Source organism: Gigantopelta aegis, chromosome 3 (assembly GCF_016097555.1).
Source record: "Gigantopelta aegis isolate Gae_Host chromosome 3, Gae_host_genome, whole genome shotgun sequence".
NCBI classification, from domain to species: Eukaryota; Metazoa; Mollusca; class Gastropoda; order Neomphalida; family Peltospiridae; genus Gigantopelta; species Gigantopelta aegis.
In genome coordinates, this window is record NC_054701.1 from 5,041,720 (window position 1) to 5,067,993 (window position 26,274).

Consider the following 26,274-nt stretch of genomic DNA (forward strand, 5'->3'; position numbering starts at 1 on the left):
ACGTCTTAGGTTTGGGGTAAAAACGGAAGTGGGCAGGATTATACATAGATCTGAATGAAAGCGAGGCAACACGTCATCGGTGAGAGTTACCAAGCAATACCGGTATACGTGTTGATTCTTTGGTTGTGCCTTTTAGTCGTCTTTTCTTCTCTTTTTTTATCTCCAGGTTTATCGGAAATTTAATTTACAAGATAATTAGTGTTATTATATACTGTCGACATAATTATATGATGGTTAACTGCGCAGTGTTTAACTGCAACAGTAACAGCAATGCATCCCAAGAAACGGCCAACATCATGGTTTCGATTTAAAAAAAAACGAAAGTTGTTTTAAAACATGGACGTATTATTGTCGTCGAACAAGCTTTGCACCAACTAAATACAGCAGGATATGGTACATTTACAATGGGAAAATTAAAACAAGTATGTACAATAAAGGTATTGCAATTTGTTCACATACGAATATTTAAACTTCACATTTATTTACCTATAATTACCATAACGACTCCATACTAACGTCTCTTGATCTAATTGGTTTGTTAACCTTATAACAAAACACCTTCAAAACGTGAATTATTACGTTAGTTAACAATGTTTATAGTCAGTTCAGTATATTGTCATTAAAATTAAAATGCTAACACTTTGGCATGAACAACATATGTACTGTGGCCAGAAGGAATGATGGTTAATTAGTTTTAAAGCTAATGTCGATTATTAAAGCATAATAAAATTGTACTTTTCAATGCTTTCTGTATGTCATATTAAAAATACTCTACACCAAATAATTATTTTAATACCTACCCTGGGTTTCTGCCAGAGGGTGCGGAGGGTAAACTTACATGTATGTACTAAATAATCTCAGAAATTAATGTGTATATATATATAATGTTTTATTTTTTCGATAGATTATAGTAACATAATTGCTGTTTAAAATTTATAAAAGTGCATGAAATAAAATGTTTAATAAAAAACCCATTTCAAACCTATAACCACCCAATATACTCCTTTGAATATATTTAGTTTTTACAGGCCCGCAGGAACGACTTGGGGGGAAGGGGGGGGGGAGCACTGACGGACTGGGTATAAACTCTACATCAGATTTTGGTTACAATGGCAAAACTTAATGTGATAAAGAAAAGCTCACAAGTGGAGGGCCGCCCCCCCCCCCCCCCCCCCCCCCCCCCCAGTTCCTACGGGCCTATTTTATTACGTACCCTCAAATTATTTTCTGGCAGAAAACCTGGTACCTTTGGCAGAGGTTGAAACAATTGGTCATCTAATTTTCGACTGTTACCATAAAATAATATAATTAATCACTTTGGCATGCATCTAGCAATTTAAACCAAAATTAACAATAGTTACCACATGGAATAAGCATCATATATTATTTTGTTTTACCTGTAATATATTTTACCTGTAATATATTTTCATCAGGACTTTCTTCTTCCTCCATGAATGATTAAAGAAAATAACACTGGATATATTGTAATTATTTTTATTTTATTTCAATATATAACAAATGTGTTTTATGTCAGTATGTGGAGCAAATTACCTAAAACAGTTGGTTTGAAATCATGATTACAAAATCCTAAAGATAAAAGGAACTGGTTCCTAACCTCACCCTCTACATAGTATCTACATTTGTATAGGCCTGTAGGAACGATATTTGAAGTGGGGGGAGTGGGGATACAGTCTCTAGTGAAGGATACAAACTATATTTTTTTCTTTATATCATCTTTATTTATGCAAAGTAGTGAAAACTTAAAACATACATTTTCATCCTAGAGTGTGTGGTGGAGAACAAGCCACTAGGCCCGCGCCTCCCCAGTTCCTACGGGCCTGTTGTATTTTATATTAATAAATGCAAAGACTACATAATAATATTGTCGATAAGACATATTAGTTGTAAAGTGATTGTCAGTATGTGGCAACAGTATAATATTTCCCAACATTTCTGTGTTTCTGTACTCGGCTGTGGACAGTTTCGGCAAACTGGTAACACATTTTCTAAATAATTAAAAATACACGGTTCAACCACACACATTAAAACTTGGAGGGTAACTAGTTAAAAGACCAAAGTTTTTTATTAAATTATTATATCTTGCTTTGGCGAGGAGGGGACGCTTTTTGCAAATTTGCAAAATCGGCCTATGGAATATCCACTGACGTGTCATATTTACATCTATGCTGAACAAGATTTATGATGAAATATTATTAAATTTTGTGTGCCTTTCTTCTAATTAGGTCCTTTTGCTTCAGTTTACATTAAAAATGTCATAAAAAATTATGTTTAAAAAAATGCTTGTATGCTAGTCTATGACCGTGTGGCTTCCTTGTTTTCGTCGGCAGTTGATTCATCCGAATTTTCGTCTAAGACAACATTTCCAGGATTAGGGACAAAGTCTCTGATAAGTGGTTCAAACTGATACGGTTTGATGCCATTAGCACAAGCTGGACACAATTCTTCATCACTCTAATCGCTAAGTTCGTCCATGCTGCTTGGTAGTTTCTTCAGTTTTCCTCTCATCGATGACGTCACGGGTCTAGCTCATCAATTGTCGACAGTTTCCGGCAAACATCGGAAATCGGCGGAAAAAAACCCCAACCAAGACTGGCATGCTTAACTTAGTCAATAAGTGGAGCGCGGTAGTTGCGTGTTGTGGTTTATGACGGCAAACAATTCATTACGCCATATATATGGTTTGGTGTCCGGTCTCCTTTAATAAATTCTTACATGAATGTGGATTCTGTATCAGTTTTATCTAACAAGTTACAATTGGTTTATTTATGTTATTTCTAGAATCCATTATTTTAAGTTGGATCATTTTGTATAAACAATGGAATCTGTCTAGATAATCTTTTTTAAAATGTATTTTCACCCTTTAACCTGACCTCTCACCAAAAGCATTTCTATCTTGGACTGATCCAAGCATTCTAACAGCCAATCAATTGGATTAATGGAGTCTGTTTAACCAATGAAATATGTTGTTGTATTGTCTAGTGATCGATATGCTGAGCAGGTGATTCCTCTGATGGTTCAGGCCCAGCGTAAACTGACTCTGCTCATTGAGGGTCTACATGGACTCCCCCCACCCCAGCCTCATTTTGTGAAGCTGCAGCGGCAGCTGGGTGAAGTGATCACGGCCAAGGACTACCTCAAGTGCCAGCTGACCCTGGCCACAAAGCCGCCATCCGAGGCTGGAATTGAGCTGGGCGCTCAGATAGATCCCGAGGGACATAATGCACATTGCTGTAAGTCTGACGTCCTTATCTCATGCATGTTACAACCTTTTTATAAGAGGTTCTTTTTAGAAATTGGTCAAGGGAATATATTTTAACATGGAGTAAGGTTTGGGGTATTTTGGGTTTTTTAACGATACATGCATGGATGTTTGATCTTTTTAAATCAGACATGGTTGCTTTAACATGGCATGGTGTGTCTTTTTTGGTTGTGGTTTTTGTTTTTTGTTGTTGGTTACAGAAATGGTTTAGGATTAATTAGTTAATTAATTTATTCATACCTGATATTAGATTAAGCAGCAAAAACAATTTAAAAGTGAAAGTTTAGTATAGTGATGTTATCTAAAGAAAATAGCTAATAACCATGTTTGTTTTCACTAACAGTTGCAGAATCGCAGAGACTAGTTTCAGTACCCTTGGATGTGCTCCAGAGTTTGGAGACGTTCAGAAAGGCTCTTGACCAGACAAACTACACATCGCGGGCTCTGAGACACGCACGCAAGCTGCTTGTACTCTATCTGGCAGGCCAGCAGAATGGTTAGTGACAAACTCTTTACAATCGGGCTCTTCTACAATTGATTACTTGGAGGAGCATGAGACCACCCACAAAATAAAATTTACTTTAATACATAGCTGGTAGATTCACCAGGCATAAACTAATAATCAAGGTACTTCCCCCTTCCCTCCCCATTCCCCTCCCCCATGTAATGAGTTGTGAAACAGCTTTCAGCTAGATGTTCAGAAGTTAAAAATCACTTGTGCTGGGCTTGATGCAACAGTTAGAATGTTATTTTATTTTATTTTATTTATTTATTTATTTATTTATTTATTTATTTTTTAGTATTTTACATCAAGTCCTGTCATTTACTTTGCTGTATGCTTTATTTGATCATGTTTGTTTTTCTAGAATCTGATGGCCTGCTGAGCAAACAGACGAGTAAGGTTGACTTTGTGCCGATGACCGCCCAGCCCCAGAGAACAATCCCGCCCGACCTCAGCCTGGACCAGTTTATGTCTGCCAGCGACGTGCAGACCACGCCCATCCCACGGTCGCAGTTCGGCACCGTCCTTGGGGCTTATGACAGAACCATTGGTAACACACCGCCTTCAGCACTTACTCTTTAATGGTGGGGTTTAATTATAAATAATGGCTCCTAGCTATGATCAAGTTCGAAAACAGTAGAAGCATTTATTATTTAGTGTTGAGGTTGAAGGAATCATTTGTTTTCTTTTAATTTTGTGTTTATTTCTTTTAAAAGGTATTGGTTGAAATTTCTTATAGACAGGCACAAAATTGCTATATAGGTCAGTATTTTGCCAACTGCAAAAAACTGCCATAAATAATAATAATAATAATAATACAAGCCATGTATTGTCAGTAGGTTTCTTCTCTTATTCAGGGTTTATATAAAATATAAACCAGTTTTATACAAGCATGATGCATGGCCAACTGCTTGCTACACCTATGGTCAGTACAAGCCCAGTTACATGTATTCACATGTATATCTACAGGCAAGCCCATGTACACTGTTACCAGTGCTAGAGATAAAAATAGACTGCTAGGAGCTGCAGTATCATCCCCCAAGTCCCAAGAAAGTAGTTTGTATAGTATATTGTTGTTTATTGTATTGTTTGACCATTAATATATATATGTATGTATTGCATATTAATAGTGATGATGTTTAAAGTAAACTTATCTGTATGTCATTATAAATGATAGTTGATATATGTATGAATCAGAATAGAGTTTATTATTTACAACTACATGTGTTTGTTGTGTATAAACCTTTAGTCTAAGTGTTACATTGTCCTTGCTTTCCCTTTCTTGACCAATAAACATAAGAATAAAATGCTACCTATGTTTTTTATTCAGATTTATTGCTGTCCAAAGGTCAGAAAGGTTTGGCTTCCCAGGCTCTGCGAGAACTAGGCAACTTGTGTTACCATTCTGGAAACCTGAGGTATGTCTGTTTATTTTGCTGATCAGAACCTATTCTCAGAAATTAGTTAGAAATCTGAACTGGATGGCTGGATTTCAAACAATTAAGTTAGTGGATCGTATCCAAGGTTTCATCAACTGTAGGGTCTATCTTGCTGAGATATGTGCCTTCCTGTCTGTAGGAAATTTTATTGTTCAAGTCTCCTTGCTGCTTATTGAAAATGAAGGAAGCCACAACCCATTAATATGTATTTCAGGAATGTGGTCCAGGAAGCTGAGATACGTGTTCATAACGGGATATGATGGATATAAGTGTGAAAATATATTGCAAAAGCAGCAGTATCATTCATCATCATCACTACATCAACTTCCTCATCTTCATTTCATTGTGATGATATATATCAATTGTAAAGTGTGTTTGTATCTTAGAGGAGCCTTCAGGTACATTGTCCTCAACATAACTTATCATCATCATCATCATCATCATCATCATCATCATCATCTTGTCATGATATATCAGTTATACACTGTGTTTGTGTTTCAGAGGAGCATTCCGATACTGGTCTGACTCACTAGACATTGTCCTCAACATGACCAACTGTCTGAAGATGTGGCGCAGTCAGCTGAGTGATGCGGCTGACATCAGCAGTGAACTCATGAAGCGCTGCGGTCTGTGGGGCTGTATCCACGGAGGAGTCCTCGCGTCCAACATTGCACAGTCAGTGTCCCAGTTTTGCTCATCAGATAACTGTGATACATTTGCTGCAATTATAATTTTTAATTAGTACTTTGTATTTAATGTTTAATATGATAAAATATTGGTTTTTGTTATGTAGTAAATAACCTTTTTAATAATATACAATTCATATTTTTGACTCTTTTCTTTTTCATGAGGTTTAAAATTAGAATTAAAATTAGATTCTATTATAACTTTTTAAGTAGAGTTGAATTATGAGGTTTGTGTTGATTTCTTCTCTAATAAATGAGTCTTGACTTTTTAATTAATCATGTAAGCTGGGCTTAGTTTCACTGAATTATGATAGTTTGTTTTCCTGACGTTTTGTTCTCTCCAGGTATATTCTGACTTCTGACCTTGGCCTCAGAATTGAGAGCTGTTTTTTGGCTGGCTACTTTTTCAAGGTGAGTAAATCTACATCTGACCAGTTGAAAGTCATCTCAGTCCATCTGATAATAAGATTTGAATGCCCATTGACAAGAACTCCATGAGAGACATTTTGATGTTAGACATTTAGAAGATTGATTTAAAGATATCTGGCTGCTGCACCATGGTGATGACCTGGATGCTAACGCCTTGCCAACCAATCAATTCAGTGGTACCAAAATTAATTGTGGTGTATAGGTTAACATGGTATTTAAATTTCTTTTAAAACTGGTTTTCGGGATATGTTTTTAATGAATTTATAAGATAAATGGTTTTTATTGCACATGGGGACACTTGTAATAGGAAAAATATTTTTCTTCTTTTTTTTTAGTTAGAAATATTCTGCATTGGTTTAATGTACAATACTATTGAATGATTAGATGCTTATAAACCAATGGCCCTGTCGGTACTAAATATTATATCATGACGATTTAGCAAACATAAAATGATTTCACATAGTTTAAAATGAAAATTATTTCACTCAGGACATAAAGTTAATAATAACTGTAAAAACGTTTATTATCCTCTATCTAATACCGTATTTTCCCATGTATTATGCGCACCGGTGTATAATGCGCACCCCCCACTTTGAACGTTTATTCCAAGAAAAAAAACATGAACCACAATATAATGTGCACCGTTTTTTTAAACCACAAAATCGACAGTGAATGCAAGATGTACCGTTTTCCCCGTCACCAAAATTAACGAAAAGCGAAAGAAGCGGTATATTCAAGAAACCAAGAAACAAAACTTAAGTTAGGTATTTGAGTACATCGACCTACATGTCACATTAAACAAAGGCTAGTACTTGCGTACTTACATGTCACAGACTCACACGTGCATAAATCAAAAAAAAATTATATACCCATACACTGTAAATGACTAAAAAATAAATGAAAACAAAAATATAGTATATTACATTTCGTTCTCGTGGCTAACGTGAATGCGTAAGATTTCTAAATTTATAATGTGGTATATTTCCGGTTTGCCGGAAATGGCCGAATTAAATCTCATGGAAATTAAAAATATTTACGGTCCAGTTTTGTAATTTTTGTGCACTTTTTGGCGAGGTATGGATACTTTTGTAGATTTATTTTGCATTTATTACAACCATCACAAGTGAAAAGCGATTTTTAAGAGGGTTTTGGCATTTCGTTGTGATGAACACTGTCAATAACCTGTAAAGTACCGTAAACTACCGATCTGCGATTTTTCATGGTGATCGCTGGACATTTTAAAAAGATATTTTTTCTGTTGCTATGTATAGTGCGCACCCCCATTTTTAACCTGTATTTTCTGGAGAAAAAAGTGCGCATAATACACGGGAAATTACGGTAGTCACTCGTATAGTTTAAAACTGATTTTCTTTTCACTCTGTTTCTTGTTTACATTGACTGCAGGCGTTGTTCCGGTCGTCGCTGCCCCACCCGACTGCTGACCAAGACTACGCCCTGTATGAGGTTGGGGAGGGCTGTGAGGTGACCAATCTGATCCCGGGAATCGACCTTCTGTCTGACCGATTTCGCACGGACGGCCGGCAGCTGGTGTCCGCGCTGCGCTGGGTGACGGAAGAGTTGGCTCGAGGCAGACACAACCTGTTTGTGAGTGGCAGCATTTACTATGTGTTATCACATAGCGAGAATATTGATGTGGTTTTATTGGTCGAAATCAGTCACATGACCTACTGCAGACCTGTCAACCCTCCCGGATTCCGCGGGAGTCTGCCGGTATTTGATCAAATCTCCGTCCTACTGGGCGGGAGATAATTTCTCCTGTTAAATGACAATTTTGTAAGCATAAAAAAAAATTGATCCCATTTTGCCAAAATAACATAAGGGAAGTAACTCATTCTCATTCGGAAAATGTCAACTACTTTCTGTTTCCGAGAATGTAACAGGCCGAATTATCCCGACTGTTTAACCTTTGCTGAAGTAAGACTTGTGGGATATTTATATTGTTAAAAAAGCACATGGAGTTTATAAAATGATGTGTTATTATAATGTTTGTTGTCATCGTAAGGGCTACGAAGCGTGTTGCCGCTAATTCAACAGGCTGTGTGTTGCCATTCAGTGTTGCCATATATATAACTATCCAGTTTAGTTCTAATAACGCCTCTGAATTGTAAAATGTCTTCCCACTAGATTACATAATGCAACTATGACGAATCTGAAGTGCCAGACTCTGGCCCAGAGTTGACAGTGATACACACGATGCATGTTAAAATCACATGTCACAGCAAGACAATGAAAAGACCAATCAGCTATATAAACATACTTGTGTCAGTTAATTTTGTATGTTTGCACAGTAAAATGTTGGTAACAAGGGTACACTTCAAGAGATTATTTTTGTACAATTAATAAATGTTGTGTTTGACATAAAGTTACTCACGGAAATGGGTATAATTCCGGTAAATTTCACACGATGTCTGTAATGAGGTTTTACTTATGATTAATGGAAATACAATATTTATTGCATCATTATAATGATTTTAAATAAGTACCATGCCACTGTTCCTCATAATAGTAAAAACTTATTAATTTATAAGATTTATATAAATTTGTCTTAAGTACTTAGCTACATTAACCACAAATGATGATGTAATGTAACCTGTAAGGCTGTAAGTGTAATACCGTAAATGTACTAATACATTTTTTAATTTCTTGTTCGTGTTCTTAACATTTTTGCATAAAAGAGTTGTGTTTTTTTAAATACCGGGTATGTATTAAATATAATAATATTTAAACTTTAAAAAAAATTAATATATATATATTTTGTTTTTATTATTGTTTTTTTTTTAAATGTCAAGATCAAAGGTTAACAAGTATATATGACATTATGTAATGTTCATATAACTTATTGTAATATATATATTTTTTAAATCTTGCGATTTTGGGTTAAATTGTGTTAATTTAAAAAATCTCCTGGTTTTTTGACAAAATCTCCTTCTTTTTCAAGACACACCTCCTGCTTTCTCTTGACTAAAGGTTGACTGGTCTGCCTACTGTAAATAGTCATATTGTCCTCAGTTGGTTCCTCTGACATTTAACTAGTAAAAATACTGATAAAGAGATAAAAATTACACTTAATTAATAAATGGAAATGTGTGTGTATGATAAAAGTATGGCTTTTGCTTTTCTACTAGATATTGTGCCCCCCCCCCCCCCCCCCCCCCCAAATAAAATCGTTCCTACAGGCCTGACTTCAATGGCAAAGTGGGTTTTTTGTTGTTTCGGAAAAGTATAAAAGCATTATTCTTACTAATGTTGATTCTGTAAATGCCACATCAGTAATCATCAAATTGTTTCATTAAAGACTTCTAACATTATAACTTTTAAATATCTTTTTGATGTGCAGGTTCTGCCATTGCTGACGTTGTACCAGTACTTGACGACGTTTATGTGTCGAGACCTGCAGCGGACGGTGGACGGGCGCGTGTTGAAGGTGCGTGTCCTCACCGACCTCGGTCTCTTCAGCGCCGCGCTCATCACGCTGCAGCGGCTGCTACACGGCGAGCGTCTACCACACACCGCCGACAACCACTTCCGCCAGGTTGAGTCCAAGATGAGCTCCATCCGGTTCAACACGGAGAAACCAATCACAAATGTCAACAATCTGAAGGTGGCAGTATTGTTCACATTCATTATAGCTTCTTTACAAATAGCAATGTAGAATGTGGTGCAGTTCAACACAGAAACAAATTACTAACGTCAACAATCTGAAGGTGGCAGTATTGTTCACATTCATTATACCTTCTTTACAAATACTAATGTAGAATGTGGTGCGGTTCAACACAGAGAAACAATTCACTAACGTCAACAGTCTGAAGGTGGCAGTATTGTTCACATTCATTATACCTTCTTTACAAATACTAATGTAGAATGTGGTGCGGTTCAACACAGAGAAATCAATCACTAACGTCAACAGTCTGAAGGTGGCAGTATTGTTCACATTCATTATACCTTCTTTACAAATACTAATGTAGAATGTGGTGCGGTTCAACACAGAGAAATCAATCACTAACGTCAACAATCTGAAGGTGGCAGTATTGTTCACATTCATTATACCTTCTTTACAAATACTAATGTAGAATGTGGTGCGGTTCAACACAGAGAAATCAATCACTAACGTCAACAGTCTGAAGGTGGCAGTATTGTTCACATTCATTATACCTTCTTTACAAATAGCAATGTAGAATGTGGTGCGGTTCAACACAGAAACAAATCACTAACGTCAACAATCTGAAGGTGGCAGTATTGTTCACATTCATTATACCTTCTTTACAAATACTAATGTAGAATGTGGTGCGGTTCAACACAGAAACAAATCACTAACGTCAACAATCTGAAGGTGGCAGTATTGTTCACATTCATTATACCTTCTTTACAAATACTAATGTAGAATGTGGTGCGGTTCAACACAGAGAAATCAATCACTAACATCAACAATCTGAAGGTGGCAGTATTGTTCACATTCATTATAGCTTCTTTACAAATAGCAATGTAGAATGTGGTGCGGTTCAACACAGAGAAACAAATCACTAACGTCAACAATCTGAAGGTGGCAGTATTGTTCACATTCATTATAGCTTCTTTACAAATACTAATGTAGAATGTGGTGCGGTTCAACACAGAGAAACAAATCACTAACGTCAACAACCTGAAGGTGGCAGTATTGTTCACATTCATTATACCTTCTTTACAAATACTAATGTAGAATGTGGTGCAAGAAAATTAAACTTTGTAACAGGTTTATTAGGGCTCTTTTTGTAATTTATTTTAGTAAAAGATATTAAATTAAAAAACAACAACACTTTTAGTTAGTACACAGTTGATGCGTTCTGACTTTAAGTGATATCTCCAAATGTGTTCTGACTGATTTCAGGTGCTGGAAAGTGTTCTCGACAAGCGCCTGTCGTCCAGTCTGGCCACTCTGTACGGAGCACACATGACCTGTCACCTGTCCATCGTCCAGGCTCATCTGTTTGTCACACTGGCTGATACCATTCCTGTCCTGCCATCACTGGAAGAATTCAAGTAAGTCATTTCTTTGTTATATAATATAGAGGTATAATATAATCATTAAGTGTCTAAAGCCGTTCTTGAGAAAAAAAGTTACCTTGTAACTCCGCAAAAAAAGCACTTTAGTAGTAAATGGGCAGTCAGTTGATATATTTGTTAATATTTTAGATATTATGTTAAAAACTGAAATGTTAAACATACAACTTTACGACTGGAACAAGGTTAGGGTGAGTCGGTTGTATTACAGCACAAAATATATTTTAAAGTTGTCCTAATTTGATATTTATAAATATTACAGAGACAAATATCAAAACTGGTATTTAAGTTTTAAGCTGCAAACTGTTTCCTTAAGAATGAAAAATAACACAAACAAATGTAAAACTATTTCACTATTATTATTTCAAGAAATCGAGTTTTGAAAATAATGTTTAGTGAATGAGAGAAAAATGAATTTGGTTTGCGAGGAAGATATCCATGTAGTTGTCATTCAAAACCCTCTAAAGAAATTAACATTTCTTTATCATTAAATATGTTGAAATAACGAAATCCAAGAATGCCTCTGTTGTTATCCTGAAATTTTTTTAATTTTTTTATTATGTAATTAAAAAATTGTCTTGTCCTTTTAGTTCCATACCAGATGGTGGCCTAAGGGCATACACGATCAGTACGATATCACGTGGGGGCCTGGGTAACAAAGGGCCACAACTGGACGAACCATCGTTGGGTGACATGCCAAGTACTATGAAGGAAAGTAAGTGAAGTTATCAGTACAGACTACTACGTAATGACTGAAGTGATGACCTAACAAAAGGTATTTTATGAAATTACCAAATGCTGTAGAAAGAAAAGATATACATGTAATTTATGAACTTGTGTGCCTTTTGTCAACTGAAGATGAATGAACGAATGACCAACACAACACACACTGTCTGATATAAAACTGAGGCTGAGAGTAATAAAACTGTTAAATCTCACAAACTGTCTGTACGGATGTGTGTTGTTTTCAAGAGACAATGTCGGCAGTGGGTACGCTAGTATCTGTTATGTTTTCAGGAGACGATGTCGGCAGTGGGTACGCGAGTATCTCAGACATGAGGCGCTTCACAGGCAGCAGGAACGACGTCACTCTGGAGGGCATCAAGGGAACTCTGGTGGGAATCGCGGACAAGATGATGTCCACCATCTCAGAGGTGATCCTCGAGAACGCTGACCACGACAAGGCCGGTACGTTGGAGGATGGTACTTGGTGGGGTGGGGTTTAAACCTAGTAATACTGTCAGTAATTGTAGTTGGAGGATGGTACTCGGTGGGGCGGGGTTTAACCTAGTAATACTGTCAATAATTGTAGTTGGAGGATGGTACTCGGTGGGGCGGGGTTTAACCTAGTTAATACTGTCAGTAATTGTAGTTGGAGGATGGTACTTGGTGGGGTGGGGTTTAACCTAGTTAATACTGTCAATAATTGTAGTTGGAGGATGGTACTCGGTGGGGCGGGGTTTAACCTAGTAATACTGTCAATAATTGTAGTTGGAGGATGGTACTTGGTGGGGTGGGGTTTAACCTAGTTAATACTGTCAATAATTGTAGTTGGAGGATGGTACTCGGTGGGGCGGGGTTTAACCTAGTAATACTGTCAATAATTGTAGTTGGAGGATGGTACTCGGTGGGGCGGGGTTTAACCTAGTAATACTGTCAATAATTGTAGTTGGAGGATGGTACTCGGTGGGGCGGGGTTTAACCCAGGAATACTGTCAGTGATTGTAGTTGGAGGATGGTACTCGGTGGGGCGGGGTTTAACCTAGTTAATACTGTCAATAATTGTAGTTGGAGGATGGTACTCAGTGGGGCGGGGTTTAACCTAGTTAATACTGTCAATAATTGTAGTTGGAGGATGGTACTCGGTGGGGCGGGGTTTAACCTAGTTAATACTGTCAGTAATTGTAGTTGGAGGATGGTACTCGGTGGGGTGGGGTTTAACCTAGTTAATACTGTCAGTAATTGTAGTTGGAGGATGGTACTCGGTGGGGCGGGGTTTAACCTAGTAATACTGTCAGTGATTGTAGTTGGAGGATGGTACTTGGTGGGGCGGGGTTTAACCCAGTAATGCTGTCAGTAATTGTAGATCAATTTTGCAAACTATCAAAGGGGTTATAAAATGTGTTACAAACACAAAAGTCGCAAGGAAACCAAGTAAAAAACATAGATGGCTCAGATTACGACAGAGATATAAAAAGGAACGTCTGAACCATAAGACGCGAAGGAACATGATGGGGTGCGCAGTAGAAGAATTTAGGCCATCCCATTGGCTGTTGGGATATTCGGACCAGTCTACTAACCATAGCGAATATGCACTAGTTTTGAGGACAGGTGATGTATCTATAAAAGAGAAAACACTCCAAGGTTTCTGCAAACTATCAAAGGGGTTGGTGTTTAACAAAATAATACTGTCCGTAATTGTAGATCTATTTTACAAACTATCAAAGGGGTTGGTGTTTAACAAAATAATACTGTCCGTAACTGTAGATCTATTTTACAAACTATCAAAGGGGTTGGTGTTTAACAAAATAATACTGTCCGTAATTTTAGATCTATTTTACAAACTATCAAAGGGGTTGGTGTTTAACAAAATAATACTGTCCGTAATTGTAGATCTATTTTACAAACTATCAAAGGGGTTGCTGTTTTATAAAATAATACTGTTTGTAATTGTAGATCTATTTTACAAACTATCAAAGGTGTTGGTGTTTAATAAAATAATACTGTCCGTAATTGTAGATCTATTTTACAAGGTTTCCAGAAACAGTTACCAAAACAGTTTAGTTCCACAATCACCACTCCAATTACAATAACAGTTACACAAAGATCTATTGATAAATTGAAATATTTCAATCTGAGGGTGAAGCATTTTAAGTTGGTTTTTATTTCAGAGGTAAGTTAACTGATAGTAATTACAATTGCTTTTGGTGACTACTTCATTTGCTGCAAAAGCAGTGTTTATTGACAACTGTTTTGTTTTTAATTATTTATGTTATCTTTACATATATACTACTCAAAAGAATTTAAGGGTCAGACGATATTTTCGACATTATTTTCTGAATGTCAATTATATTAGTTAGACCATAATGTCACGCATGGTATTGTTCCATTTTGACGAAAGTGGGTCTAAGCAACCCATAAATGAATTAAAATCCACTGTCATTGACACTGTCGACTAGTTCTAATGGCAAAAACATGCTTACATTTGCACGTAAATTAGGGCGAAAACGAAAGGTCTGCTAAGTGCCCATAACTTGCTTTTTCACAAAGCGCTTCATTTGCACGCTTTGCATGTGTATTCCATGTTCCCAATGCTGAATTTCCGTATAATTGGAGCTTGCGTTCGTGTACGGTGCACACTCCAAATTCGACAATGGTATGACGTCAACTGACTATCGAAGATCGAGGAAGAGCTATTGCTTGGCTTCAGGATGGCAATACGCAAAGAAATGTTGCTCTGAGACTTGGTGTCAGTCAGAGTGTCGTTGGCCGACTGTGGCAACGGTACCAAGCAACGAATTCTGTTCGAAATCGTCCACGTTCGGGAAGACCCCGAATCACTACAAATAGAGAGGACCGCTACATCACCAATATGGCTCTACGTCAACGCACAACCACTGCACGCCGATTACGTGACAATCTGCGGTCTGCGACTGGAACTCGAGTGTCTGATCAAACCATACGCAATCGTCTGAGAGCCAATAATCTACGCTGCCGTCGCCAGGCTGTTCGACCACCACTCCTACCACGTCACAGAACGGCCAGACGTCACTGGTGCACACTTCATCTGCGGTGGCAACGTGTTCAGTGGGGTCGAGTGATGTTCACTGATGAGTCCAGGTTTAGTCTCCAGTTCAACGACGGTCGGGTTCGTGTCTACAGACGTCCTGGGGAGCGCTTCGCTGACGTTAACGTTAGACAACGTCACCGGTTCGGTGGTGGCAGCGTCATGGTGTGGGGCGGCATCTCTATCCACCACAGGACCCCCCTCTATGTGGTGGATGGCAATCTGAATGGAATCCGCTATCTGAATGAGATTATCCGGCCGTTGGTTCTCCCAGGCCTTCAGCAGATTGGCGGCGGGGCAGTTCTGCAGGATGACAATGCCAGACTCCACCGTGCCAGGGTGGTAACGGACTTTCTCAGACAACAAGGTATCGCCAGGATGGATTGGCCAGCATATTCGCCTGACTTGGCCCCAATAGAGCACGCCTGGGATGAATTAGGCAGGAGAGTTCGGGATAACCATGCCCCTCCGGCCAACCTTCATGATCTGGGTCAACTTCTTATGGCAGAGTGGCAGGCCATTCCCCAAGAGTTCTTCAGACGTCTGATCAACAGCATGAGGCAATGATGTGTCGAGTGTATTCGCGCCAGGGGTGGATTCACACACTATTAAACGAATGTTCTAATGTGTAAAATCCATGTTTGACAACCTTCAACTTTGACAGCATGTCATGTGACTTTCTTGTATACAGTGACGTTTATTTGTGTTTTTTTGTAAATATGGAACAATAAATTAAATTTTTGGTGTAGTTTACATCATCAATCTAATACACTCTGAAACTTATTTGGTTATAAATTTTTGACCCTTAAATTCTTTTGAGTAGTATATACAAATGTGTTTTCTATATGAGACTATGTCTGCTTGACTTTCAGGTGTGGAGGGTTTGTCTGCTGCTGAGCTGGAGCTTGTAGTTCTCTGTAAGTTGGAGCAGGCGGCCATAGCGCGACAGAAACACCATGCCCCGCTAGCCGCGCGGATTGTGTTTTCTGCTCTCAAGTTGTTGCAGTCGGCAGACATATTCAAACCAAAGAAAGAAGTGCCACCTCCTCCAAGGTACAGGATTCTTCTTACTTACAAACAAAATAACATTGTAGCAATCACTCAGGTGGTTCTTAAACAAAATGTCTTTCTTGCAGTTAATAAATGTATTAGGCATAATAAATAAATAAGTCTATTTTACTGTCAAGGCCTTTATATATATTTTTTTTCTATTCTCATGAAATGTATTTCAATAAATTATTTACCATTTTAATTCTGAGAAATGTTGTTGTTTTCATCATCAGTGGTGCAGTTTGAAAATGGTTTGGTGTGAACAGCTTCTTTTCCATAATGTTTAGTTCATTTATTAGAGTTATGAACAATAACTAATGGCTTTGTTAGAAGGTAAACTGGGTCAAAGGTAAAACCCCATGATACTGCATGTAGTTTTGTGTGAGTTTTGAAGCAACTTTCTCAAAAACTAAATATTGTAGTGTTTGTTATAATTAATTTATGAACAATCATTATCTATAATACAATAATCTAAAATATGTTTTATGTTGAGGATGGTAGACTATGAATAAGATATACATTAAGTAACTTTTAAAATATTTGAACTGATTAATAGAAAGAAATAAGGGATCATCACATCAACACTAATAACAAACAATGTGACTATAATGAAACCCTCGCAATACCAAGTGCTTCCTTATTTCTTTTTCTTAGTATATTTAGAGGATTTGAAACAAACTTTCATATCACATCAAGGTAATCTCCCAGGTGAAAAAGTTTTCATTCAGCATAACCTTTATCAAATATATTGTCTAATAATTGTGTTTTAAACAATGTGGCCTGGTGAAATTATTATAAGGAATGGAAACTGACAATGTGCACGTTTAAAAGTGGTGATAGCGTTTGACATAATAAATAGCCATGATAAAGTACGAACTTTCTAGTGGAATGCATCACTTTGATACAAACCAAGATATTTTGAATCAATAGTACTGAAAGTTATTCTTTGTTTACTTTGTGTTGTAAAAAGGCCATTCTGTATTTTATGTATAAATAAATATATCCAAATTTTGTAGAAGACAACATATATGCAAAACATTGTCAAACAATATATTATATACATTTTAATGAAGAAATCCTTTTCATATTTAGTTGTACAGTGAGAAAGTTGCTTTAGTTGTGTGAATAGGGAAAATAATATAAGTGTGTCTTTGTTGACTTATGCTAGCATTTGATTTTGCATTTGAATAATTAATATACATTATACATAAACTTTCCAGGGACCTGACATCTAACACTGACAGGTAAAGAGTCCATCAGTCTGTGTATCTGCACTGTCCACTCTCACTACACACTCCATGTTACGTTTGTAGCTCACTCGTATTATTCTGTTGTGTTACACAGTTTCTGTTTTTGTGTTGGAATCCTCTCCTGGTACTGATGTACACTTTTGTAATGGGTTCTATATATATATTTATCAAGACCTTGAACAAACAACTGTCATTACATATTCATTTAGACAGGTACAAGGTATGGATAGAGAAATAGATAAACTACATGTATAGCAATGATCTTTAATCCATGTATTAACTTTCTACTGTAATAACTGTACATGTTGTGTGTTTCACCTCTACATACATGTAATAATGTAGGTTTTCTATCCAGTTTTCTTGTCTAAATCAGAATATAGTATGTTGTTTAGTTTTAGTGAATCTGGAATCTGATACCTAAAGTATAGAAATGACAATATATCTGTGTGGTGTTGTCCATTTTACACACATTAATATGTTATGGTAACAATGGCATGGCAACGGTATTCAGTAGCAAAAGGTTTTATGTTTCTTGCGGTGTCTTCAATGATGCTTCAAGATAAATAGATATATGTATTTGCTTAAGTCTCCATCACACAAACTGATAACATTTCTGTACATATTCTGTATTGGTACAGGCAAGTAAAACAACATTAACATACTCAAATAAACATTTCTTACATAGCTGTTCTAATTTCATTTCATTTCAACTTATTTTCGTGCTTATATCCAATTAAGGTTCAAGCACGCTGTCCTGGGCACACACTTCAGCTATCTGGGCTGTCTGTTCAGGACAGTGGGTTAGTTGTTAGTTGGTTAGTGGTTAGTGAGAGAGAAGAGGGTGTAGTGGCCTTACACCTACCCATTGAGCCCTTAAGAACTCGCTCTGGGTTGGAGCCGGTACCGGGCTGCGAACCATGTACCTACCACCCTGTAGTCTGATGGCTTAATCACTGCACCACCGAGGCCCGTAGCTGTTCTCAGCTTCATTTTCAACAAAATTTCTAATTGTTTGATTTTGTTGTTGTTGCTTTCACTTTGTTCATCCTATTATTTGATTATTACATGTACATAGTACGCATGTTGTTGTCTTGGTGTGGTAAAAGAAATACTGTCGTATTACTCAAGAAACAGTTAGGTTTGTCTCTCTGAAACTTCCTTTCTAATGGTAACAGTTCAGGATGTTCACCATCTAAATGAGCAATAACTAATTGTACAGTTCTAAGTCCAAAGCAAATTGTAATATTTTGTAATGGTGGATGAAATACATGTACACGATTATTTAAATATACTTAGTTTATTGTTATGGGTATTATTAATATATACTGTTCAAAATAAGTAGGGAGTATTCAAATATTATAGAATATAACAGAGATGTATTAATATTTATTGCAATAATAATTCATCGTAAAACACAAGCACTCATGTGACAAGGGATTGGCATGAAAGATTATAGCCAGGATAGTGAGGTAGGTCCGGAGGGGAGACATATAGGCAACAGTGGTGGTGCTTGTCAATTTGACTTTGCTCTAGTAACGGGTAAAACCCCCGCAGTTCGACAAGCACCCACGAATCCGATTTGACACGTGTCCCAATAACATTTTGGGGGATCCTGTCCCATTCTTCTTGAAGAGCGGTGCCTAATTCTGCCAAGTTGGTTGGTTGACGTTGACGTTCTCGGAGACATCCTCTGATGATGTTCCAAATGTGCTCAATGGGTGAAAGGTCTGGGCTTATGGCTGGCCATGGTAGTATGATAATGTTCTGTTGCTGCAGGTATGCAGTGACCAGTAGACTCCGGTGAGTACAGGCGTTGTTGGCCTGAAAAACAAAATGGTGTACAGCCTGACGTGCGAAGGGCATAATGATCGGTGCAAGGATGTTGTCACAATAGTACTGCCCAGTGACCCTCTCATGAACAATATGCAGCTGGGTTTTGGCAGTCAGCGTGATTCCACCCCACACCATAATGGACCCTCGTCCAAATCGGTCATGAGGACGAACGTTGATGTTGGTGTAGGGTTCACTGGGACGTCGTCAGACACGCTCTCGTCAATCATGGAAGTCTAGTGTAAATCTGGACTCATCTGAAAACATTACTCGAGCCTGTTAGCCCAATGTCTACGATGTGTACACTATTGACGTCTGGCAGCAATGTGCCTCACAGTCAAATGTGGGGTAACGTAGGGTCGACATGCATGGATGTTACTTCTATGAAGTCTGTTACGAATAGTCTGATCTGACCCTGTAATGCCAGTTGTAACATGAAGTTCTCTTGCGATTTGATTGACTGATTGACCTAGATTCCTCAAAGTGTAAGTCGTTATTAAGGGGTCCTGACCTGGAGTTGTGGCCCTTGGCCATCCTGAACGGGGACAGTCATCCACATTTCTGGTTTGTCAATATCGGGCTCACAATCGGCTAATGACTGATTGTGACACATTAAGTCTATGGGGCACAATTCTCTGGGTGGTGCCAACTTGGAGCATGCCTACAGCCCTGAGATGTTCCAGACATTGGAGACGTTGCATTGTTGAAAAGTTACACAATTTGTAAAGAATGAGACAGCAAAGTTATGATTTAGTGTTCCAATAACAACCAAGAAAGAATATTGCCACAGTGTGCACACAACATACGCACCCTTTGCATGTACAACATCACGTCACATGCTTCGCAATCAAAACAATTGGTCTGTTTTTTCATACTCTTTGAGTGGGAACATTAACACACATCAAGCACTTATTTTGAGTTTTATATCTCATTTCTTTCTATAATTATTGATATTGGAAAGGAATATCCCCTACTTATTTTGAACAGTAAAAATATGTGAGCTCATGATCTTGCATTCAGGTTACTTGTGGGTAATTCTGTATAATCCAAGTGTTAATTTGTGTTCTGCTTTTAACTTCGGTAACAAAGCTTTGTTTCAATTTTAAATATTTCTTCACTTGTTTGTGTTAGTAAGTTAACAGACATGTTTTTATGAATCAAAGAAGTTATATTACACTTTGCAAATTGGGCTTTAAATATTTATGCTGATTTTGAAATTCATCATATCATAATTTTTCCTCATATTATTGATCATTATAACACTAGGCGAACAAAATATTGAATTTTTAAGAAGGTACGGCATGAAATGAATATGTTTTCTTTGACAGAGACCCTTGTTAGCACAAATGACCATATATATATTCACTAATATAATATTTATACAGTATATATTTTGTAACTCTGGTTTATGGTCATTACTAATTCAAAATAACTCTGGTAAGTGGAAATCAAACATGTGAACTAATATTATTAATGACTGGAAGTGTGTCTTGTTTTTGTACTCATATATTTGTTTATCATATAAATTAGTTAATGAAGATAACTGAACACGTTTTGAAATTAGACTGAACCTATTGTGTCTTTAGTTACTGGTATCTGAGTCAGCATATTTCTAATATGAAATTAAGTTGTTTGCTTACTGCTTATGACCAATTTGACAGCAGACAAATATATTCAAGCTGCTAGTTGAGTTGACAGCCACCTTTCTTGACAAACCACATTCTCTGAAACTATCCAATATAGTAGAACATGTTCTTCAAAAGCAGTCAACTGTCTTTAAAAGGTCTGTCTATGAAACTTGCTTAGGTGACTGCTGATCACCAGTTTAAGATAAAGGACCATTCACAACTGTCAAATTTTCACAAGCTTAAGAAACGTATTAGTTTTTGCCCCCCTTCCCCTCCTAAAACATGCATTGAAAATGTGGAGTTTTACCAGATTACTCTGTCCTGTTCTGGACGGAAGAGCTGGTGAAAGACGACACATGCGCCCATGACAAGCGTGCACTACAACAGCTTGTTTTGAATGTGCACGTTAAACTCTATGACCTGATTGTGATTTGGTTATCAACTTTTGAATGTTATTTTAAAAGAGTACACAGGCACTAACTGTCCACCCAGCATAAGATTTGTCTGCTAGTGGAAATGTTGTGCCTAAAGAGCTCATGATATCCATTATTTATTACATGTAAAATGTCAAGTTTAGAACGGAGTGTTAATTTTGAAAACTGTTTTCCGTTGACCAGACCGAGCTCGATGAGGCACCCCGGTGATGATGAGTCACGTCGCGGCCAGCAGCCCGTGGATGTGAGACTGGTGGAGCCTGAAAACAGCCAGTTCCAGTACCAGAACTTCCAGAGTCGGTCACGCCTCGACGCACGCCTCTGGCTTGACTGTCGCCTCGTGCTCGTCAAGAGTCTCCTCATGCAGATACAGGGCATGGGGGACGTCAAAGGTTGGTTTTAATGGTATTAAATAGTGCTAGATACAGGGTATGGGGGATGTCAGAGGTTGGTTTTAGTAGTGTTAAATAATGCTAGATACAGGGTATGGGGGATGTCAGAGGTTGGTTTTAATAGTGTTAAATAATGCTAGATACAGGGTATGGGGGACATCAAAGGTTGGTTTTAATGGTGTTAAATAATGCCAGATACAGGGCATGGGGGATGTCAAAGGTTGGTTTTAATGGTATTAAATAATGCCAGATACAGGGTATGGGGGACATCAAAGGTTGGTTTTAATGGTGTTAAATAATGCCAGATACAGGGCATGGGGGATGTCAAAAGGTTGGTTTTAATGGTATTAAATAGTGCTTGTCAAGAGTCTCCTCATGCAGATACAGGGCATGGGGGACGTCAAAGGTTGGTTTTAATGGTATTAAATAGTGCTAGATACAGGGCATGGGAGATGTCAAAGGTTGGTTTTAATAGTGTTAAATAATGCTAGATACAGGACATGGGGGACGTCAAAGGTTGGCTTTAATGGTGTTAAATAATGCTAGATACAGGGCATGAGAGACGTCAAAGGTTGGTTTTAATGGTATTAAATAGTGCTAGATACAGGGCATGGAGGATGTCAAAGGTTGGTTTTAATATTGTTAAATAATGCTAGATACAGGGTGTGGGGGATGTTAAAGGTTGGTTTTAATGGTGTTAAATAGTGCTTGTCAAGAGTCTCCTCATGCAGACACAGGGCAAGGGGGACATCAAAGGTTGGTTTTAATGGTGTTAAATAATGCTATACAGGGTATGGGGGATGTCACAGGTTGGTTTTAGTAGTGTTAAATAATGCTAGATACAGGGTATGGGGGATGTCAGAGGTTGGTTTTAGTAGTGTTAAATAATGCTAGATACAGGGTATTGGGGATGTCAGAGGTTGGTTTTAATAGTGTTAAATAATGCTAGATACAGGGTATGGGGGATGTCAGAGGTTGGTTTTAATAGTGTTAAATAATGCTAGATACAGGGTATGGGGGACATCAAAGGTTGGTTTTAATGGTGTTAAATAATGCCAGATACAGGGCATGGGGGATGTCAAAAGGTTGGTTTTAATGGTATTAAATAGTGCTCGTCAAGAGTCTCCTCATGCAGATACAGAGCATGGGGGACGTCAAAGATGGGTTTTAATGGTATTAAATAGTGCTAGATACAGGGCATGGGGGATGTCAAAAGGTTGGTTTTAATGGTATTAAATAGTGCTAGACACAGTCAAAGGTTGGTTATGCTAGATACAGGACATGGGGGATGTCAAAGGTTGGTTTTAATGGTATTAAATAGTGCTAGATACAGGGTATGGGGGATGTCAAAGGTTGGTTTTAATGGTATTAAATAGTGCTAGATACAGGGTATGGGGGATGTCAAAGGTTGGTTTTAATGGTGTTAAATAATGCCAGATACAGGGCATGGGGGATGTCAAAAGGTTGGTTTTAATGGTATTAAATAGTGCTCGTCAAGAGTCTCCTCATGCAGATACAGAGCATGGGGGACGTCAAAGATGGGTTTTAATGGTATTAAATAGTGCTAGATACAGGGCATGGGGGATGTCAAAAGGTTGGTTTTAATGGTATTAAATAGTGCTTGTCAAGAGTCTCCTCGTGCAGATACAGGGCATGGGGGACGTCAAAGGTTGGTTTTAATGGTATTAAATAGTGCTAGATACAGGGCATGGGAGATGTCAAAGTTTGGTTTTAATGGTGTTAAATAATGCTAGATACAGGGTTGGGGGACGTCAAAGGTTGGTTTTAATGGTATTAAATAGTGCTAGATACAGGGCATGGGAGATGTCAAAGTTTGGTTTTAATGGTGTTAAATAATGCTAGATACAGGGTATGGGGGATGTCAAAGGTTCGTTTTAATGGTATTAAATAGTGCTAGATACAGGGTATGGGGGATGTCAAAGGTTGGTTTTAATGGTATTAAATAATGCCAGATACAGGGTATGGGGGATGTCAAAGGTTGGTTTTAATAGTGTTAAATAATGCTAGATACAGGGTATGGGGGATGTCAAAGGTTGGTTTTAATGGTATTAAATAGTGCTAGATACAGGGTATGGAGGATGTCAAAGGTTGGTTTTAATGGTATTAAATAATGCTAGATACAGGGTATGGGGGATGTCAAAGGTTGGTTTTAATGGTATTAAATAGTGCTAGATACAGGGTATGGGGGATGTCAAAGGTTGGTTTTAATGGTATTAAATAATGCTAGATACAGGGTATGGGGGACATCAAAGGTTGGTTTTAATGGTATTAAATAGTGCTAGATACAGGGTATGGGGGACGTCAAAGGTTGGTTTTAATGGTATTAAATAATGCCAGATACAGGGTATGGGGGACGTCAAAGGTTGGTTTTAATGGTATTAAATAGTGCTAGACACAGGGTATGGGGGATGTCAAAGGTTGGTTTTAATGGTATTAAATAGTGCTAGACACAGGGTATGGGGGATGTCAAAGGTTGGTTATGCTAGATACAGGACATGGGGGATGTCAAAGGTTGGTTTTAATGGTATTAAATAGTGCTAGATACAGGGTATGGGGGATGTCAAAGGTTGGTTTTAATGGTATTAAATAGTGCTAGATACAGGGTATGGGGGATGTCAAAGGTTGGTTTTAATGGTATTAAATAGTGCTAGATACAGGGCATGGGGGATGTCAAAGGTTGGTTTTAATGGTATTAAATAGTGCTAGATACAGGGTATGGGGGATGTCAAAGGTTGGTTTTAATGGTATTAAATAGTGCTAGATACAGGGCATGGGGGATGTCAAAGGTTGGTTTTAATGGTATTAAATAGTGCTAGATACAGGGTATGGGGGATGTCAGAGGTTGGTTTTAATGGTATTAAATAATGCTAGATACAGGGTATGGAGGATGTCAAAGGTTGGTTTTAATAGTGTTAAATAGTGCTAGATACAGGGTATGGGGGATGTCAAAGGTTGGTTTTAATAGTGTTAAATAATGCTAGATACAGGGTATGGAGGATGTCAAAGGTTGGTTTTAATAGTGTTAAATAGTGCTAGATACAGGGTATGGGGGATGTCAAAGGTTGGTTTTAATAGTGTTAAATAATGCTAGATACAGGGTATGGGGGATGTCAGAGGTTGGTTTTAATGGTATTAAATAGTGCTAGACACAGGGTATGGGGGATGTCAAAGGTTGGTTTTAATGGTATTAAATAATGCTAGATACAGGGTATGGGGGATGTCAAAGGTTGGTTTTAATGGTGTTAAATAATGCTAGATACAGGGTATGGGGGATGTCACAGGTTGGTTTTAGTAGTGTTAAATAATGCTAGATACAAGGTATGGGGGATGTCAGAGGTTGGTTTTAATAGTGTTAAATAATGCCAGATACAGGGCATGGGGGATGTCAAAAGGTTGGTTTTAATGGTGTTAAATAGTGCTTGTCAAGAGTCTCCTCATGCAGACACAGGGCAAGGGGGACATCAAAGGTTGGTTTTAATGGTGTTAAATAATGCTAGATACAGGGTATGGGGGATGTCACAGGTTGGTTTTAGTAGTGTTAAATAATGCTAGATACAAGGTATGGGGGATGTCAGAGGTTGGTTTTAATAGTGTTAAATAATGCCAGATACAGGGCATGGGGGATGTCAAAAGGTTGGTTTTAATGGTGTTAAATAGTGCTTGTCAAGAGTCTCCTCATGCAGACACAGGGCAAGGGGGACATCAAAGGTTGGTTTTAATGGTGTTAAATAATGCTAGATACAGGGTATGGGGGATGTCACAGGTTGGTTTTAGTAGTGTTAAATAATGCTAGATACAAGGTATGGGGGATGTCAGAGGTTGGTTTTAATAGTGTTAACTAATGCTAGATACAGGGTATGGGGGAGGTTAAAGGTTGGTTTTAATAGTGTTAAATAATGCTAGACACAGGGCATGGGGGATGTCAAAGGTTGGTTTTAATGGTGTTAAATAGTGCTCGTCAAGAGTCTCCTCATACAGATACAGGGCATGGGGGACGTCAAAGGTTGGTTTTAATGGTATTAAATAGTGCTAGATACAGGGCATGGAGGATGTCAGAGGTTGGTTTTAATGGTATTAAATAGTGCTAGATGCAGGGCATGGGGGAAGTCAAAGGTTGGTTTTAATGGTATTAAATAGTGCTCGTCAAGAGTCTCCTCATGCAGATACAGGGCATGGGGGACATCAAAGGTTGGTTTTAATGGTATTAAATAGTGCTAGATGCAGGGCATGGGGGACGTCAAAGGTTGGTTTTAATGGTGTTAAATAGTGCTAGATGCAGGGCATGGGGGACGTCAAAGGTTGGTTTTAATGGTATTAAAATCCTAATCACAGCAAACTGCTATGAATACATCCATCAAACTGATTCATTATCATACCAAATTTCAATGAACAGTTTTATGCAAAAAATATACAATTATATAATTTTTGCAATTACCTGTACTCATATTTTACACAACATAACAGAACTCACTTGAGATGAATATTAAA

At 37.8% G+C, this 26,274-nt stretch overlaps 1 protein-coding gene across 1 annotated transcript in view; it reads left to right on the forward strand.

Annotated features, from left to right (window-relative positions):
• Positions 1-26,274, forward strand: part of LOC121367270 (cilia- and flagella-associated protein 54-like) — a 117,994-nt gene that overhangs the window by 65,500 nt on the left and 26,220 nt on the right. Inside the window, exons 40-53 of the mRNA XM_041491384.1 lie at positions 3,001-3,251; positions 3,624-3,776; positions 4,147-4,332; positions 5,113-5,200; positions 5,723-5,896; positions 6,252-6,318; positions 7,741-7,941; positions 9,695-9,958; positions 11,222-11,373; positions 11,985-12,109; positions 12,412-12,582; positions 16,054-16,234; positions 17,452-17,475; positions 21,557-21,765. Of these exons, the coding sequence (XP_041347318.1) occupies positions 3,001-3,251; positions 3,624-3,776; positions 4,147-4,332; positions 5,113-5,200; positions 5,723-5,896; positions 6,252-6,318; positions 7,741-7,941; positions 9,695-9,958; positions 11,222-11,373; positions 11,985-12,109; positions 12,412-12,582; positions 16,054-16,234; positions 17,452-17,475; positions 21,557-21,765 (2,246 nt within the window). The remainder of the gene's footprint in view (positions 1-3,000; positions 3,252-3,623; positions 3,777-4,146; positions 4,333-5,112; positions 5,201-5,722; positions 5,897-6,251; positions 6,319-7,740; positions 7,942-9,694; positions 9,959-11,221; positions 11,374-11,984; positions 12,110-12,411; positions 12,583-16,053; positions 16,235-17,451; positions 17,476-21,556; positions 21,766-26,274) is intronic.